This window comes from Populus nigra, chromosome 5 (genome assembly GCF_951802175.1).
Source record: "Populus nigra chromosome 5, ddPopNigr1.1, whole genome shotgun sequence".
NCBI lineage: Eukaryota > Viridiplantae > Streptophyta > Magnoliopsida > Malpighiales > Salicaceae > Populus > Populus nigra.
Window position 1 is genome coordinate 2,692,298 of NC_084856.1, and position 20,423 is coordinate 2,712,720.

General features: G+C 29.1%; 1 protein-coding gene across 1 annotated transcript; it reads right to left on the reverse strand.

Annotated features, from left to right (window-relative positions):
• Window positions 1-4,131: 4,131 nt before the first annotated feature.
• Window positions 4,132-5,147, reverse strand: LOC133694267 (cytochrome P450 94A1-like). Its single transcript, XM_062115758.1, has one exon. It carries the CDS (start codon window positions 5,145-5,147, stop codon window positions 4,218-4,220), a length of 930 nt encoding a protein of 309 aa, XP_061971742.1. The 3' UTR covers window positions 4,132-4,217.
• Window positions 5,148-20,423: the final 15,276 nt, after the last annotated feature.

A 20,423-nucleotide genomic window follows, 5' to 3' on the forward strand; every position in this document is an offset into this window, starting at 1 on the left:
TCTGGTTAATAAGACTAATTATATTCATGAAATTATTGTGGTTAAAAAAATAAAAAGAATAATGATAATTTTTAATTTGGTAATTAGATAATATTTATATAATCACAACACACAATAATTATTAAGTTCAATATTTTTCTTAAGAAAAAAAATATCTTGATGAATTAATTTTTTTATTAATTATTGTATATTTAAAAAAAATATCTCAATTAATTAATAAATATATTTGTATAGTTTCAATGATATGAATTTATAGAGGTTTATGGTTTTAACAATTTATAGAGGTTTATGGTTTTAACCCCAGATAGCATTTAACAATATCCTATAGCTTTCCTGGTGGCCAGAGATACCATCAATTTTCCGACGCCTTCTATGTTTTTTCTTGACTTTCTAATATCAATACGGTAGAGTAGGAGGAGGTGTTGATTGAGTAATTAAGAGGTTTGGGAGAGTGAGTGAGCTAGAGCTCCTGCAATGTATATATTTGGACCGGAGAATAGACTACGATCACCTTCATATTAATTGGTTTATGCATTGAATTTTTTTGTTGTTGAATGTGAGGGTTAATTTGTTGTTAGAGAAAAAATCGTTTGAACATCTTGTTCTGTTGAAAAGAGAGTCTTTTTCAACCTCAGAAGTTTTTTTCTTTGGAGTCCAATAATGTTGTTGAGAAAAACCTAGATATAATTGAGCTTGTAAACACGCGTGACTCTGAGTATTTAGGTGACAATTAGATATTACTAGATGGGGATCTGTCCCATATCATAAACTATATAAATGGCCTAACACATGCTTTTATAGATAAGTAAAATAGATCTAGTTCAGAAAGAGATCTAGTCGTGCTAAGATAGGTTAACACTTTAAAACTAAAATATTGAAAGATCCGATCGTTGGATCAAGCTCAAATTATTTCATATGATTCTAGAGAAACTTTTCCAGTTGATAGCTAATTCGTTACTTTTCATACCATTGGATCTTTTGAAATTAGGTTTCAGGCCTTAACTCCTGTTTGGATCAATTTTGTTATTTTGCTAGGTTTATTTGGATTTCTAGTGTTTTTTAATTATAGTCTTATTTTATTTCCCTTAATATTTTTGGACTTTAGATTGTTTTACAGAGGAGGTTGGTTTTTCCTGACCTATTTAAAGGTCTTTTAAACCTCTTAAAAACATAATCAATACATATGTTTTATTTTTTAGAAAATAAAATTATAAATTCAGGGTTTATACCAACAACCCTCATCACTCATCAAACCTTCTGTGTCTTTTCTTGTGATTCTTTTGTGTTGTCGCTATTAGGGGTGTTCACGGTTCGGTTCGGTTCGGTTTTTATAAAAAAAAGTAACCAAACCGAATTTTTTTAAAAAAAAAAACCGAAACCGAACCGAAACCGGTTCAAAATTTTAATCGGTTTAATCGGTTTTTTTTCACGGTTCGGTTTTTTCGGTTATTTTTTTTCCGGTTTTCTCTGTTTAATCGGTTTTTCGGTTTTTTTGAACACCCCTAGTCGCTATCCTACTTAGCTTATGCTTGCATGAACCATTATTCATTTTCTGAGAATTTGAGTCCTAAAGAACAAGTTGTGGTTTCAAAGAACAGAGGAATTTGAAGAGAGTTGTTAGGGTTTTTGAGTTTTTAAGTCATGGAAGGATTATGTTCCAAATATGATTCATTATAATATTGTGCTTCGAGCATTGGGTAGAGCTAAGAGATGGGAAGCATTGAGGCTAAAATGGTTATTTTAACCTGGTGCATTGTTATGGAAAAGGTGATATGGTTGAATTAGGTGTTAAGAGGATTTATAGCCAAAAAAAGCATGGAGGGATCAAGCCCAATGATTCTCTAGTCAAGGCTGTTTTGTGGATAACACTATCTTAATGTAAAGTTTGGTTTAGCTGCAAGATTATGTAAAATGTGCACCAGATGTTAATACCAAAATTTATTTGTTCTCTTCATTTTACAGTTGGTATGAGGGTCTTTGTTGGTATGTGTGGTTTCAAATCCATTACTTTCTTTGCAAAGAGCTCTGCAATGGCAGAGTGTGAACTGGCTATACAAGCATCGAAAGAACCGTCCAAAGAGATGGGTCATCTACAATCTGCATTCTCTGTCAAATTCTTTGCTTCTTCTAGCAAACCAGCATGACCTAAAACATACACCATGCAGTTGCGATGCTCCATTTCTGATACCTCAGTCATTGCGGCAAGATATTTCAGTTGTTAGTCAACCAAACCAACATGAATACAAGCAAAAGAACCCCAACGATACTAATATAATCAGGCTTAATCCCTTCTTTAATGGTCTTATAACCTAATTTCTGATTTTTTTTTTATATATATGAATGAATGAATTGAAGATTGGATTAAGACAACACAAACTGAAATTTGGGGACTAATAAGGATTGAATTATAAATTTAGGAGTCAATTTGGTCAAAAAAAATGGAAGAATTGGATGTTTGGGGACTTAATTGAACTTGAAATTGTTTAATTAATGAAATCAGGGCCCCAATTGTTAATGTCAAAAGTTCAGGGGTCAAATTGAAAATAGTCATTTCGGGTGAAATCAGTGTCGTTTTGAACGCATACTGTTCATCATCTCCTCATCCTGAAGACCAGATCGACAGGAAACATAGCCAGCAGATCATGGACCACGGTGCCCACGATCCCTCACGGAACATGCCTCATTTCTGAAGGCATGAGCACACGACCTTTTCTGGCTTTATAAAAGCAACGGAAAGGCCTTACAGGGGGAGAGAACCCAGAACACTGGCGGAACGAAGAGAAAAAAAGAAACAGAGAATAGAGGGGAATGAAGGAGAAGACTAAAAAAAACAGGGGGAGAGAAGGAACGAATGATGAGAAACAGAACCAGGAAAGGCAAACGAGCCTAACATAGAGACGAAAACAAAAAAACACAAAGGAGGGAGCTTCCATTTAACCAGCAGCACCTCACGCCTTTATCACCATGATCTTCATCTAGAGAAATAGGAGGAAGAAAAGAAGAGAGAAAACCCACGATAGAACACTACAAGGGGAACAGAAACAAAAGAACAGAAAAAGAAAGAACAAGGAGCAGGAAGGAAGTTGAAGACAGGAGCTTCACCTAGTGTCTGCCGCTTCGTGCAAAGTCTCTGCAAAAGCAAGTTTTTATTTTTCCTATCTTGCCATTTTAATTACCTTATAACTATAGCAGGTGTGCGTGAACAAATCACCCAAGCCTCTGGGTCCGGCCCAGCCTGGGTTGAGTCTTACCAAACTTAAAAAATTAAAAAAAAATTAAAAAATAAAAAAAACAACTAGGCCTAAGCTTCAGGCTCAACTGGCTCAATCCCCTTTATTTTAGTCATTTTTATTTTGATTCCTTTTTATTTTGATATTCGGTCTAACAAACTCATTTTTTCTTGTATTGTTTTTTGGGTATTTCACTATATATTTAATCTATGAATTTTTATTATGAAATGCAAATTCAGTATTTGATACATTTTTTTAAAAAAAAAAGATAAAAAAAAATTATGTATGCTTTGTTTTAGATTCATTTTATTGGTTTATTTACTGGCGTCAAAACCAAGAATACCATACAATTCTTTTGCTATGTAATATCTATCAACACCAGAGTTGAAACTATCTATAAACGAATATTTATTGGCGTCAGAGTCAACAATATTATAGGCAGACCTTCAAAGATAAAACACAACAAATCCTTAGCAATTTAAAATAAAATTAGTTATGCAACCTTCTTTAGGTAGGACGTTTAAGGGATGATAATATCATCTTTTTTACATAATCAGTCATGTACCATAGAAACTCTACTAATTAGTTATGATTTCTAATAACTATAATATTAGATAGCAACTCCTTAAACAAGATTTTTTTTATTAAAAAATAAAAAGCTAAAAATATGATCTTTCATTTATATTTTTAAAACCATCCCAATGTCAGGATGCGACAAATGATCTCATCAAATAACTGGAAAGGGCTCCTCTTACAGCAGCACTCGGGATGTTAAACCAATGTTTTCTCTAATAAACCAATTCACCCTCACATTCAACAACAACAAAAATCCACTCGAAATTACGCTTAATTTTTATTTCATTAACACCTACAACTGATTACAGACAAAAGTAAACGAAATAACTAAAATCCATTATAGAAATCCTGCCGATTATTAATTGCAAATTAACAACTAATCATACACAATAGTACTGAAATCAAGATAATTTAATTAGCTCTCTCCTCGAGCCTCACAGGAAAACCACCCTGCATTTTGGACGTCAAATAAGAGACAAACACGGGCTCAAAACCCTCCTCTGCAGCAGGAACAACCTTGAACCTCCGTAAAATCCCGGCTACCACCCTTTTCATTTGCAAGAAAGCCATGTCCTTGCCCAAACAAATCCTTGGTCCGGCCTGAAAAACAGGGTAGGAGTATGGGTCCTTCCCTACAAAACTCCACTTCCCATTACTATTAACTCCATCGCCAGCTCCCTGCAGCCATCTCTCTGGCTTGAACTTTTCCCAGTCCGGACCCCACAACATCTCGAGCCTCCCCATTGCATACGGATGGTAAGACACTCTCATTCCCTTCTTGATCACAGTCCCGTCGGGCAAGACATCGTCCTGCATTGCAACCTTGCTATCCCTTGGGACAGGAGGGTACAGCCTCATGCTCTCACATAAAGAAGCATGTGTGTAGACCATGTCCTTGACTTCTTCATAAACTGGACTCTCCGATTTGTCTTTTATTTCTCTGAGTATTTCCTTTTCCACTTCTGGGTTTTGAGAGAGTAGCCAGAAATACCATGTTAAGGCAGCGGAAGTGGTGTCTCGGCCTGCTAGTATAAAACTGACGACAATATCAGTGACAAAGTCCTCGTCAGAATGGCCTGAGCTCAAGAAACGTGATAGAAGATCTACGGTTTCGAGGGATGATTTGTTGCTGAGTTCCTGCTTCTTTTCTCTGATGATGTTTCTGGCGAACTCACGTAATTCAGAGGATGCTTCTTTGAGGCGTTTCTCTGATCCAATATTGAAGACCCTCTTAATCTTCCAAAGAAAGGGGAATATCGTAGCGAGCCTGTCACTGGATATCTTGGCAGCTTCATCAAAAGTTTTAAATAATTTAATATCATTAAAAAAAACCAATCTCATATTCCAAGTAATAAATTAGTCAAGTTAACCTGAATTCATTTGAATTTTTTTTTCTTAATGTTTTTTTTATGAAATTGATTTTTTCCTCTCGATTTCATCCTTTAACATTAAATTATTGGCCTTTAAGTTTTGCAACTTTCTCGTTTTTCTATGTTGAATTATCTTGAGTGTGGGTAGGTCAAGTTAGCTCAGGTTAGCTTGAGTTTTTTTTTTAATTTTGGTTTTTTTGCTAGGTCCTTCTTTTAGAAGCCTTTTTTTTTAATCTTGTTCTCATGTTATTGGTAGTGGGTTAGTCGAGTTTATCTGGGTTGATTCAGATTTTTTTTCTTATATTTTTTTATAACATTAATTTTTTTAATTATTTTATCATTTGACATTAAATTATTGGCTCTTAACCTTTGCTTTTTTTTCTGTTAGGTTATCCTATGAAAATAGTGGTAAAGTTAACTAAGATTAAACATTTATTTCAATCCCTACATTTAAATTTATCAGTAATATTTTTTTATTTGCTCAGCATAGTTAGACGATGACAGAGTATCATGGAATAGTTAAGGGCTCTTATTAGAGTTACATAAAGAAATAATTATTCAATATTGTTTATCTTAAATGTTTGGTTATGGATGTGTTTTAATTTATACGAGATGATATACCCGCGCGCTGCTATGGGGTTATAAAATAAATGTACTTGATAGTGTTATAATTATGAACCAACGCTAGATAAGTAATAAAAACTAAAGGTATGATGAATCCAATATTTCATGACAGAAAAAAAAAGTTGTGTTGCTAATCAAAAACTTAAAGACTGAATAAAATGATTTATAGCAATCCACAGTGTTTTGTGAGGAAAGATACATTGCTTTCGCCACATGATTTGGCTTTTTTGTTAATAAAAAGCAAAAAAAAAATTACAAAGCTAAATTCTATACCAACTTAATATTAAAAAAAAAAAACCAACGAAGATAATTTTGGAAGGAAAAAAACCCATGAGGAAAAACGTTATAGCAATTGACAATGTTTTGTGAGGAAAACTACAGTACTTTCTCTAATAAAATCGACAAAGATAATTTTAGAAAAAATCATAAAAAAAAAAAATTAGGCAAATATTGTAGCAATTTACAGTGTTTTGTGAGAAAAACTACAATGCTTTCCCCATATGATTTAGCTTTATTGTAATTATAATTCTTAACCAACTCAATATTAAAAAAAAAAAAAACATTGACAAAATTTTTTTTGGAAAAAATCATATGGGAAAACACTGCAACAATTCACAGTGTTTTAAAGAAAAAACAATTACAAAGCTAAATTCTCAATAAGCTCAATATTAAAAAAATAAAATCGATAGGGATAATTTTAGAAAAAAATAACAAAAAAAAACATGAAAAAAAACCATGTTGGAAACACTATAACAATTCACAGTGTTTTGTGATGAAAGCTACAATGTTTCCCCACATAATTTAGCCTTATTTGTAATGACTTGTAATTGTAATTCTCAACCAGCTCAATATTAAAAAAATAAAATTGACAAATATAATTTTGAAAAAATCATTAAAAAAAAAAAACCATGTTGAGAGACATTCTAGCAACGCACAGTGTTTTGTGAGGAAAGTTACAATGTTTTCTTCATATGATTAAGCTTTATTACAAATTTAAATTCTAACTATCTTAATATTAAAAAAAAATGACAAAGATAATTTTGGAAGAAGATATTACAAAAAAAGAAAACACAAAAGAAACTGGAAAAAACACTATGGCAATTCCCAGTAATTTGCGAGAAAAGTTACATTGTTTTTATCACATATTGTAACTGTAATTTTTAACCAGCTCAATATTAAAAAATAAAATTGAAAAAGATAATTTCAGAGAAAATCATCAAAAAACTAAAAACTAAAAAAACCACGTGGAGAAACATTGTAGCAATCAACAATGTTTTCAAAAAAAATTACAAAACTAAATTTTCAATCAGCTAAATATTAAAAAAAATAAAATCAATAAAAATAATTTTGAAAAATAAAAAACCATGTATGAAAACATCGTGGTGATCCATAGCATTTTAAAGGAAAAAAAATTACAAAGTGAAGTTTTTAACCAGTTTAATATTAAAAAAGAAAAATCGACAAAGATATTTTAAAAAAAATAAAAAAAAAAGGAAAAGTTGGGAAAAAAAAGAAATTTTGAAAAGAAAAAAGAAAAAATAAACAAAAAAAGGGGGAAAGTTGGGGAAAAAATGAAAAAAAAAAAGGTAAAAAAAAAAGAGAGAGAGAGAGAAATGAACTGTAAATAACTATTGTAATCTATAATATATTAGATTTGGGTGAATAATGAATCACCTGGATCCTTTACTTTATTATTTAATTATACATAATGTAGATTTGAGAATATTGATTGCACAGTGAAATTCAACAATTTTAACTTGGAATTAGAACAAATTGAAAATAACATCGGAAGCAAAAATAAGAAGATTAAAAAAAAAGAGCGAGATTATTAATGCTATTTAAATTGTTTTGTTCTATAATATTTTAATATCTTATTAATTAGGATAATTGTTGTATGGTCGCATGATAATTCTTTTTATCGTACTCATCTTAACATGGATGACCCGTTCCTATATGATATTTTTTTACAATAAGTTAAAGTAAAGCGAGAGTATATAACTAAAGTTAAAAGACCCAATTAATATAAAGATTGATCTATATTTTTTTTATTAATGTGGATATCCGGGGCAGCTTACACGCACCTCAACTAATTCTATGGGTTCTAAAATTAACGACATGTAAATCTCTAGTGATTATTATATTAGCAATCACGAGACTCAAACCTGAGATTAAAGAAAAAACAAACTCTTTAATACCAAATTCTTACCACTAAACTATTTACTAAATGGTTAAGATTGATCTAATTTAAAACTTGAATTGTTGGTTGCGTGAGCTAATCTATATATTAATGGGCAACCCAAACTATGACCTAAAAAAATAACAAGCTGAAATAAAATTCGATTCAAGCAATACTCAGGATCAACGAATTTTCAAGTTAATCTATTAAATTAGATTTGAGTTTTATAAATATACATATAATGAATTAAAAAAGCTTACAACCTCGGCAAGGCGTTCCCCTGTAACTTCTAATTTCTAATATGATATTACTGTTAATTTGTTCAAATTGTTCGAAGTGTTTTTATTGTATTATTGAAAATCTAGAAATAGTGATGAATTGTAAAATGACTTTTTTTTTCAAATGAAATATTAGCATTTATTAATATAATATAGTTTTCCTAGTGGCTGGAGACCATCAGTCATTTATATTTTTCTTGACTTTCTAATATTAATATGGCTGAGTAGGAGTAGGTATTCATTTCGTAATAAATTACATATGTACTGCGCTATGTCGTAGGTCTATATTGATTTTTTCTCGTAAAAAAATGATCTTTAGGTGTTATAAACGCGTTTCAAAAAAAGAAGAAAACTGAATGAATTGGGTTATAGTTTTATTTTAATTAATTGAAGGATGTTTTCCTAGGCTTCCCTTCACGATTCCCTCCTCCTCGATCCCATATTCTATTGCAAATTTGTTTGACTCATTAATTCATTTTCAACTTCCATTGATGTTCAAGATTAAATTCGCCAAACCTTACTATTTCTTTAGCAGCTCTAACTATAATTTGTTCATACTAAATTTTACTGGTTCACGGGAAATCTTGTTGGTTCACGAGGAATCCTAATTTTACTGAATTTCACCGGTCTGAAAAGTATCTTATGAATTATTTTTGCAATTTTGGAACACCAATAAGGTATACAATGCATCAATTCGGTAAAGAAAATCTTGGCATGCTTCTCTTTTTCGTAAAGTTCATAAACATGAAACCAAACCCTGAAGAAGAGATTAACGATGTTCTATGCTAACTTCCTTGTACAAAAATGAGAAAAAAGAGACAAAAACCAGTGGCCAAATTTGTGGTTGCATGCACAAATATGAGAACATCAGTAATTGGATCCCAAAACCACCTCAACTTTTTACCTCAAAAGAAAGAAACATGAAATCACATCTTTTTTATCCATCTCCCATGAAGGACACCCAGGATAAACATTCTTACTTCAACATGCATTCCTTACATTAAACTAAAACAACACTATATATATAAAAACAACTTAAACAATAACTTTATTATATCAAAAACATAAAAAGAAAATTCAAAAAAAGATTACAACAACAAAGAGGTGAATACAATATCACTTATTAAGCATTCCAAACCTTTTTTTTTATGCTTGTAAACATAAATATAATAAATAAATAAATAACATCTCAAGCAGGCCACAAGGGTCTCCTTTTAGAACAGAAAATATACATAAAATAGCTACTCTTTCCTTTTGCTTTTTTTTGGAAAAATTTTGCCTCTCACAAATTTATTATCATTTCAAAGCTTAAGAAATTTGTGTTAGGCCCTTTAACCTTTACACCTAGGTTTATTATTAATATTTTCCTATTTTTTTCCCTTTTTCCTCCCCCTTTTTAGCCTTATCTAGCTCTGATCTTAAGAGAGTATTTATAGGGTTTTGCTAAGGTTTTGAGGGGTTTTGAATCCATTTCTGACCTCTTTATCTTGAGGGAAGTGTTGTAAACTCTTGATAAGAACCCATTGAGGAGCCTTTATGTGTGAACACATGAAAAAAAGGTAGGTTTTTGTACAATTATGTTTCAGACATAGCTGATTGAGTTGCCTACTTTTAAGGCTTCGTCGGAGCAATTTTGATGTCATCGTCACTTGAGACCATCTAAAGTTGGTAGATAAGATACACAACTTTCATTTAGATTTTACCTTACTCAATTTAGAGATTTTTAGCTCCACATTCATTTGTTTGAAGTTACCAACTAAAAAGGATAAAAAAAACTATAGAAATTAAAAGAATAAGGATACAAATTGAAATAAAATAAATAAATTAAAGGACAACTATAATTTTTTTTATTGGAAGGTGAAATTGAAAATAAAAATAAATTGAAAAAAAGGATAATAAAATCAAAAGAATGAGGAAGAAATTGAAAATCATAGTATGCCATAAACTTAGATTGAATGATGAAATTGAAAACCAATAAAACTTAAACAAAAAGGTCAAGAAAAAAAATTAGAAATCAAAAGAATAAGGATCAAATTGAAAAACATAAGAAATGACAAATTAAGATTGAAGGATGAAAATGAAGACAAACAAAACTGTTACAAAATGGCTAAGAACAAAAATCAGAAATTAAAAGAATAAAGACTGAAGTTGAAATGTCAACAAAAAAAAAACCTAACTTATAATTTTCATGGGAGGAGAGAAAAAAAAAAGCCCTACCAGCGATAAACCACCCCACAACTGCTGACACACGTCGCACTAATAGAAAAGGGACATTGTCATGCATCCAACAACATGGTGGAAGGGCATTTTTTTCCACTGAGAGACGTCACACACACCATTAGCATTTTTCATTTAAATAATATAAAATTAATGTAAAAAACTAAATTGCCCTCGGTGAACCTAGTAATAATAGAAAAAACATAGTGAAAAGAACAAAAGGCCCCTGGATGCTTGGTTTAAGTTTTTCTATTTAAAAGGTAAACTTGTCATTTTACTATAATTGAGAAAATGAAAACACATATATATCCTCGTGTGCTAAATTTAAAATGTTTTATTCAGATGGTAATTAGGTCATTTTACTTTACTTTAAAAGTCAAAAAAGACACATATAGCTACGATCAATTCTTTAATGACTAATTGTCCATATAAAAAGATTAAAATACCTTTAAAACCATGACATTTGATTTTTTTAAGAAGGGCAAAAACATTATTACATTGTAGCAATAAAATAGTAAAATGTGTCTATAGCCACGACCAATTTGCCTTTTATTTTATTTGTTTTGTTACTAGTTTTTTTATCGCGCTTGTACTACAGCTTGGATAAAAAAAAATTGAATGTAAAAAAAAATCTAGATTGTTAAAAAAAAATTCAGTAATCTTATGAAACTTGGTACAACATATTAAACTTAAAAAATCTCGACACAACTAATTTTTTAGCCCAGGTTTTAAATGAAATTATGTAAGAGTTATCCCGGAAGACCTAGTTCTCTAGGGAGGTCCAAAGAATAAAAATTAATTTAATATTGAATGATAAAATTAAATAAGAACTTTTTATCAAAAGATAAATTTGGAACAAAAATAAATAAAAGATAAAAAAAAATAGGGGTCTAAAAGCCCAAAGGATTAAAAAATCCATATTAAATAATGAGTTTGGAAAAATAAAACCAAAAGAACGAGAGAAAAAAGGGCCAAATTTTTTTATTATATGATAAAAAAAATATCAATATTGATTAATATTAACTTAATATTGAAGGATAAAAATAAATAAAACTCCATATTAAATGATGAAATTTAAAAAAAAAAGAATTACAAGGGAGAGGACTCTAAATGGCTAATAAAAATGCCACGAGCCTATAAAAAGCCTAAGAAGATGGGTTTGAGGGAGGATGATGCAGGCAGAAGCTAAAAATAATAATTAAACAAAAAAAACAAAATTTTTAATGGATGAAAGAAGCTGCAAATATGAGCCTCAAGTTCCCGAGTTTATTTTCTCTCAAATAATGATAACAAAGTCTACTTAGATGGTTTACAAAGCCTTAAATAGGATAGAAAACCTATCTCAACTAGAAAAAAAAAAATCCAAAATTATAAAGGAAAGAAGAATGAAATCCAAAATAAGCAAGAAATCCGAAAATAAGAAGGAAAAATCACAAAAACTACCTCAATTCACAGTGTTTTAAAGAAAAAACAATTACAAAGCTAAATTCTCAATAAGCTCAATATTAAAAAAATAAAATCGATAGGGACAATTTTAGAAAAAAATAACAAAAAAAACATGAAAAAAAACCATGTTGGAAACACTATAACAATTCACAGTTTTTTGTGATGAAAGCTATAATGCTTCCCCACATAATTTAGCCTTATTTGTAATGACTTGTAATTGTAATTCTCAACCAGCTCAATATTAAAAAAATAAAATTGACAAATATAATTTTAAAAAAATCATAAGAAAAAAAAACCATGTTGAGAGATATTCTAGCAACCCACAATGTTTTGTGAGGAAAGTTACAATGTTTTCCTCATATGATTAAACTTTATTACAAATTTAAATTCTAATTATCTTAATATTAAAAAAAATGACAAAGATAATTTTGGAAGAAGATATTACAAAAAAAGAAAACACAAAAGAAACTGGAAAAAACACTATGGCAATTCCCAGTAATTTGCGAGAAAAGTTACAGTGTTTTTCTCACATATTGTAACTGTAATTTTTAACCAGCTCAATATTAAAAAATAAAATTGAAAAAGATAATTTCAGAGAAAATCATCAAAAAACTAAAAACTAAAAAAACCGTGTGGAGAAACATTGTAGCAATCAACAATGTTTTCAAAAAAAATTACAAAACTAAATTTTCAATCAGCTAAATATTAAAAAAAATAAAATCAACAAAAATAATTTTGAAAAATAAAAAAACCATGTGAGAAAACACCATAGTGATCCATAGTATTTTAAAGGAAAAAAAATTACAAAGTGAAATTTTTAACCAGTTTAATATTAAAAAAATAAAATCGACAAAGATATTTTTAAAAAAATTAAAAAAAAAAGGAAAAGTTGGGAAAAAAAGAAATTTTGGAAAGAAAAAAGAAAAAATAAACAAAAAAAGGGAGAAAGTTGGGGAAAAATGAAAAAAAAAGTAAAAAAAAAGAAAGAGAGAGAGAAATAAACTATATATCCTCGTGTGCCAAATTTAAAATGTTTTATTCAGATGGTAATTAAGTCATTTTACTTTACTTTAAAAGTCAAAAAAGACACATATAGCTACGATCAATTCTTTAATGACTAATTGTCCATATAAAAAGATTAAAATACCTTTAAAACCATGACATTTGATTTTTTTAAGAAGGGCAAAAACATTATTACATTGTAGCAATAAAATAGTAAAATGTGTCTATAGCCACGACCAATTTGCCTTTTATTTTATTTGTTTTGTTACTAGTTTTTTTATCACGCTTGTACTACAGCTTGGATAAAAAAAAATTGAATGTAAAAAAAAATCTAGATTGTTAAAAAAAAATTCAGTAATCTTATGAAACTTGCTACAACATATTAAACTTAAAAAATCTCGACACAACTAATTTTTTAGCCCAGGTTTTAAATGAAATTATGTAAGAGTTATCCCGGAAGACCTAGTTCTCTAGGGAGGTCCAAAGAATAAAAATTAATTTAATATTGAATGATAAAATTAAATAAGAACTTTTTATCAAAAGATAAATTTGGAACAAAAATAAATAAAAGATAAAAAAAATAAGGGTCTAAAATCCCAAAGGATTAAAAAATCCATATTAAATAATGAGTTTGGAAAAATAAAACCAAAAGAACGAGAGAAAAAGGGCCAAATTTTTTTATTATATAATAAAAAAAATATCAATATTGATTAATATTAACTTAATATTGAAGGATAAAAATAAATAAAACTCCATATTAAATGATGGAATTAAAAAAAAAATTACAAGGGAGAGGACTCTAAATGGCTAATAAAAATGCCACGAGCCTATAAAAAGCCTAAGAAGATGGGTTTGAGGGAGGATGATGCAGGCAGAAGCTAAAAATAATAATTAAACAAAGAAAACAAAATTTTTAATGGATGAAAGAAGCTGCAAATATGAGCCCCAAGTTCCCGAGTTTATTTTCTCTCAAATAATGATAACAAAGTCTACCTAGATGGTTTACAAAGCCTTAAATAGGGTAGAAAACCTATATCAACTAGAAAACAAAAAAATCCAAAATTATAAAGGAAAGAAGAATGAAATCCAAAATAAGCAAGAAATCCGAAAATAAGAAGGAAAAATCACAAAAACTACCAAATCCAGGGGGTCTCGGCCAAATTTTTGATATCTAAATATTTGATGGTTAGCGTAGTAACGCAGTGGATATTTTAGGGAAAACAACCTTCAAAAAATCCTATAAAAATTTAAGTGCGATCAAACGATCAGATCAAAAGTTCTGGTCATTTTGAGTTGTTATTCTAGTTTAGTATGACTAGGCATCTTCTTAGGCTTTAACCTATCCTATTAATCCATAAATACATTTGTTAGTCCATCCATGTCATTTGTTTGGGGTAGATCATCATCTAATTATGGCAAACTCACACCTAACTACTCAAAATCCATGTTATTGCAGGCCTAACTCTATTAGAGGCAAGCAGCATAGGCCTTGATTTTATTTTTTTATAAGAGGAGGATGACATGTCCTCCACCCTTTTTTTTTATATATAAACTTTTTATATATAAAAACAATATGTGAACAACATGTCGTCTGTCGTCTAAAAAGATTTAATTACCTTCATCGAAATTCATACTCATGATCTCGACTTAAGCTTCATGTGTGCTTCAACCAATGAGCTACAACATGAATTTCTTAACCAAATACTTAAAATAATAGAACAAGTTGGTTTACTGTGCATATATTCATATGAATAGTTGAACCAACCTCAAGTTTTTTAATTGTGTTGATAAAAAGTAAAGTAAGGTTTCAGATAACTATTAAATTAAAATTAAATAGAACTAACTATGGTATATATACTTTTATAACTTCCATCGTGCATAAACCAAAAAAAAAGAAAAAAAAAACAAAGAGTGGAAGCGATGATGTCCCAAAACCTAAAATGTTTTTGTAACAAGTTATTTAGTTTATGGATAATGGTTAATCAAGATGTTCGAGTAAACAATTCTTTTCTCCTTAGCTCAGGAAGCACTAAATTAATGATAAAGCCCTAAGCACCTGCAAAAACAGTGCCAACCAGGAGGACTTAAAAATCTTTTAATGATAAAGCTAGTAACTTTATGAAAAAAAATAATAAATAACTTAAAAAAACCTTAAATCTCAAGAACAAGTTATGTTTGTTCTCGTATTTTAAGATGATTAATGCTTTGAAATATATATACGCTATTAAGAAATAAAAAAAAAAGGTTTTGAACCCTTATTTGGATGGTTCAAGAGGTATTCATATCATCTAGACTTTGTTGTTTTTAGGGAAGGGAATGACTGAAAAGTCCCTTATTTTTTGTGGCATTAATAAGAGATAAATATTCCTTACATATCATTAATGAGATGGTAAGTGTGGTAAACCTTTTAAGAGACCTTTTATACATCAATAAATATAGAAAATCATTATTTTCGATATGAATAATTCATATGATTTTTCTAGAAGTATGATTCCTTAGTCCTGAATACTCAAAACCTAAAATGTGACTAAATCTAGAGAAAGGTGCATAATGGTTTGTCCAACCCATAACATTCACAGTTTAGATAATTGTTTGGGATCTAGCATATTGCCTTAAACCTAAGTATTTTAGGTCTGACATCTCGTCAGGCCCACGTTTTCTTGGGTTCGGTTTACGGCTGAACTCAAGTATGTTGGATCTCGCATCTCGCCAAGCCTATGATTCCTTGGGTTCAACTGATTGTTGAACCTAAGTATATTGGGTTTGGCATTTCATCAAGCCCATGTTTTCTTGAGTTCAGCTGACGACTGAATTCAAGTATGTTGGGTCTAGCATCTCACTAGAACCATGTTTTCTTGGGTTTAGAATATCACCAACCCTAAGTTACATTAGACTCGGTTGATCACCGAACCCAAGTGTTTCGAGTTTAACATGATATCAAGCCCATGTCCTCTTGGGTTCAACATATTAAGAAATCTAAATATATTGGGTTTGTCATTTTGTTAGGCTCGTATTTCCTAGGGTCTGATACATCATCAGACCCAACTCATATTAGGTTCGGTTGATTATCGATCCCAAGTGTTTTGGGGCCTGGCATTTCATCAGATTCATCTTGTTCTAAACTTCTTTAAGTCTTAAAAAGATACGCGAAAAATAACTTACCTTATCAGGAAAAAAATCTAAATTATAGCCTGACATTTTAAGTCAATACCTTTATTATATGAATTGTCAATAATCTTTTTTTTTTCATCATCAAATCATATAATTTGTGCTAATAATCAAATAGAGTATATGAAAGAAGTGTCATCAATAAATTGTTTGATTTTTATTTTTTACACGTCTAAAGTATATAATAGAAGCTTAGAGTTTAATAAGAAAAAGAAGAAAAAGAAGCAAAAGGCACACATAACTGCTTTGTTTAGGCAAAAAAGGTTTCGATATCATTATTTATTTACTTAGAATTTGGATTAGAGAATGGACTGCGATTACCATCATGTTAATTATATTTTGGGTCATACATATTATAGAGTAGAGGACTTCTCCATACTATATTATATACAGGTTTCACATTCATTCGCATCATTATAATTTATTTTTTTATATAATGTAGTTTTTTAGTTTTTTTAAATACTTATTTTATTCAAAACTTGCATACAAATTATAAAATAATTCCATGTCCTTTAGATCACTTGCAACTTTTTTTACTGATATTTTTTTAATCGATTATAAAAATATAAAAAAATCATATGAAATATTATTTAAATGAATTCAACATGAAAATATGATTTTTAAAAATTGAATTAGATAAATGTACATATTTAATCATTGAAGATTGATAATCATAAAAAGAAAATTATTGTCATGACAATTTAGCATTGGTCATGTGATTGTTTCACTTGAATCGAACTCAATGAAAAAGATATTTATATTTTATTAATTACTGAAGTAGTTTGTTTTATTGGGTAATAATAAGTAACAATATCTATATAATTGGAAGTTGAACTCACTTTAAAAACAACATTTGCTAATAGTAATTTTATTTATTATTGTCATAATCAAAATTTTGATCATGTTTAATTTTTGTATCAAGAAAATACACAGAAAATGATAATTATTATTATTATCATCATCATTTTCTGTGTATTTTCTTGATAGTTAACCAATGTTCCCCTCTGCTTCTGTTTCTTCTAGGCTTTCTCGTTCTCTGTGGTTTTTCGTTTTCTTATGGTCCCCTCTAGTATTCCGGTCTGTGTTCTCTGTATTTTTTTTCTTCCTCCCTCTTTTTTCGAGCGGCCTTTTTGTAGCTTATAAAGCCAGAGAATGCCATTGGTTACGACCGTTGTAGTTGCAAGAGTGATGGCAATGCATCGTGGGGCGTCTGTTTTTTTTTCTTCCCTACCTGGCGAGATGGAGAAGACGAACAGTTCTCTTTGAAACGCCTCCGTTTTGAGATGGGAACGGTCATTTTCAAGTCTGGTCACTGAAGTTTTGAAATTTTGTAATTAAGCTCCTTGATCAAGAAATTCCCCTTTTTTCTTCCCCTGGATAAATTTCAATTGGACCCCTATATTATAGATAATTTCACAAAAAAGTCCTTGGGTTCTGAAGTTTTCAATTTAGTCCTTAATTGACTCTTCAACTTTTAATTCCTTTAAAATTACCCCTGAAAAAATCAATTAAGCTCCCTACAGAACCCCTGCTTTTTCATTTTGATCCTTGGACTTTAATTCCTTACAATTCTGACCCAAATCAGCCCCAAACTTTGATATTTTTTTAATTAAGCCCCTGGTTTCATTAATTAAACTAATTTCAAGTTCAATTAAGTCCCCAAACTTATAAATTCTTCAATTAAACTCTTAATTTGATTAATTAAACTAATCCAAAGTTTAGTTAAGTCCCCAAACTTTCAATTTATATTGTCTTGACCTAAATTTCAATTTATTCTTCATTCATTTTTTTCATTTCATTTTTTTATCATCGTTTTTTAAAATAATAATAATAATAAGAGTAAAAAATTGCATTATGAAAATTGTCATAATTAAATTTAGTTTATCTTACGTGTCTTCTAATTTAAAAACCGACATAGACTTAATTTTTTTTAAAAATAAAATCAAAATAAGTTAGACAGCTAAACAAAAAAGATTTTAATTAGATGAATTTTAATAAATAAATTGACGAGTCGCTTATTTATAAGGATTAATGTTCAATAATTTATTAAATAATTAAATTAAAAAGTCCTATAATTTAAGGATTGATATCAAATTATTCGCTAAAAATGATGAAAAGATTGTAAGTAAGCTTAAGGAATAATATATAATTTTTATAGCAATTAATCCTTTATTTCTAGGTAGCGACTTTAACCTTTTTTTATAGCAATTAAAAATGATGGATTTAAAGAAAAAAATACAAAATAAAAGTAATTTTTTATTTGAAATTATACGGGAAGGGTGTTATTGATTAATAAAGGTGTTGTTGATCTTGTATTCTAAAAATGATGCATAAGTAACCTATTTACTAGATTAATGTTTATTTTAGGATTCTTAGTGTCCTTTACTTGTTAAATAGAGAGTTTAATTTTTTAAAAAAAAATTCTAATTTTAAAGAGTTCTAATCAACATTATGATATGATAATTATAAAAAATAAAGTAAGAAAATATATAAATTAATCATCAAAGCATAAATATTATCTAAACAATACTTGAAAAGAATTTAAAAAAAAAGAGCCATAGAAGGGCAAACCTTGAATTTTAAAAGATAAATTGTAATATAAATGCATCTTCTCTATGAATAGAACTAAAATGTAGTTTTTTACAACAACAAAAAAATCTCAAGATGAAATTCAATATTATATGTATGGTGGGAAACATACCAATTTGTCAGTAAAAACTAACAAAATGTATTAGCTGCTTTGTTTGTTTTTTTGAGATGTGTATCATCATATGCATCAACATCATTCATATTATTAAATTATAAAATAATCCAACCATTTAGGGGGTGGCCCAGTAATAAAAGCTTAGGACTAAGAGGTTTGCTTCTTCTTTGGTCTCAGGTTTGAACCACGTGGTTGCTCATATGATGACCACTTGAGGCTTACATGGTTGTTAACTTCAGAACCCGTGGGATTAGTCAAGGCGCGCGCAAGCTGACCCGGACACCCACGTTAAACTAAAAAAAAATTATAAAATAATCCATATAGTTTTGCAAAATTGAATTAAAATAATACTTTAGCCTTTTTTTTTTTAAAAAAAAAAGCTAACTAATTAGTTTCTTTTATCCATTTCTTGTTCTATTTCAATTTATTTTATTTTAAAAATAAAAAAAATAATACAAAAAGATTGAAAACTAAAAAAAATATTTTTTGGAACAAATTATTATCAAATATAGTCAACACTAATCAATTAATTTTTAAAACTATAAAAACTATTTAATTCATTTTATAAAACTAGAGAAACTAATTTATTGTTTTTTTTTTTTTGCTACGAGGTTAAAAGAACCTTAATTATAATTAAGATTCAAACTTGGTTTTATTATAAAAAAAAATTAGCTAAGTATATAATGGTTTAGATTTAAGCCTGGATATGTGAGTGATAGTCTAAAACAAGAGAAATATAAAATCATATTAAAGAGAAATTGCTCCTTATCCCTCAGGTGACTCAACTGGGTCACTTCCTTCTTCAGCTCCTCCGTGGGCATCCAATCACAGGCTCAAGGCCCATCTCTTCGAAACCAAACCCAGAGGTGGAAAAAGAGCTCCAAGTGAACAATAATAACAATAATTATACTACATATCTCTATTTCAATCCAGTGTTTTATGATAGAGGTAAACAAATTAAAATTGATTTTTATTATATTAAGGACCAAGTGCTTAGGTTTTCTTTTAACCATCCAAAAAATAGCTAACTACAGTGTGTTTGTTATTGAGATAACTTTTATGGTAACAGTTAAAAAAAAATTTAAAAATCAATTTTAATTATTATTGATAGGGTTAAAATATGTGTTTGGTTAGAACTGCGGTTAAAATTATTGTTGAATAAAAAACAATTAAAAAGTGTTTGGTTAACACTCCTGTTAAAAATATTGGTAATTGTAAAATGACTAAAAAAACATGTAGTAATTTTATAGTTTTGAATTAAATTATTGTTACTTGAATTATCAATACACCATTATTACAATAATGTGATATTATAATTTTATTTTTATTATTCTATTAAATTATTTTAATTTTATTATAAATATAATTCATTCGAGAAAATCTTTGATGTCTGTTGCTTTGCTAGCGTATATAACGACATGAATTACAAAACCTTCTATTTTGTATATCTAACATTGGAGTTGAAAGTAAGTTGTTTTAGTCCAAAATAAAATAAACTAATAATGTTGATATGCTCAAGTATTATTATTGAAAGTTTGCGGGGAAAAAATCCAAGAGGTACTTAGGCCTCGTTTGTTTGTTGGAAAGTAATTTTTTTTTGGAAAGTGAATTCCGAGAAAGTATTTTTTGATA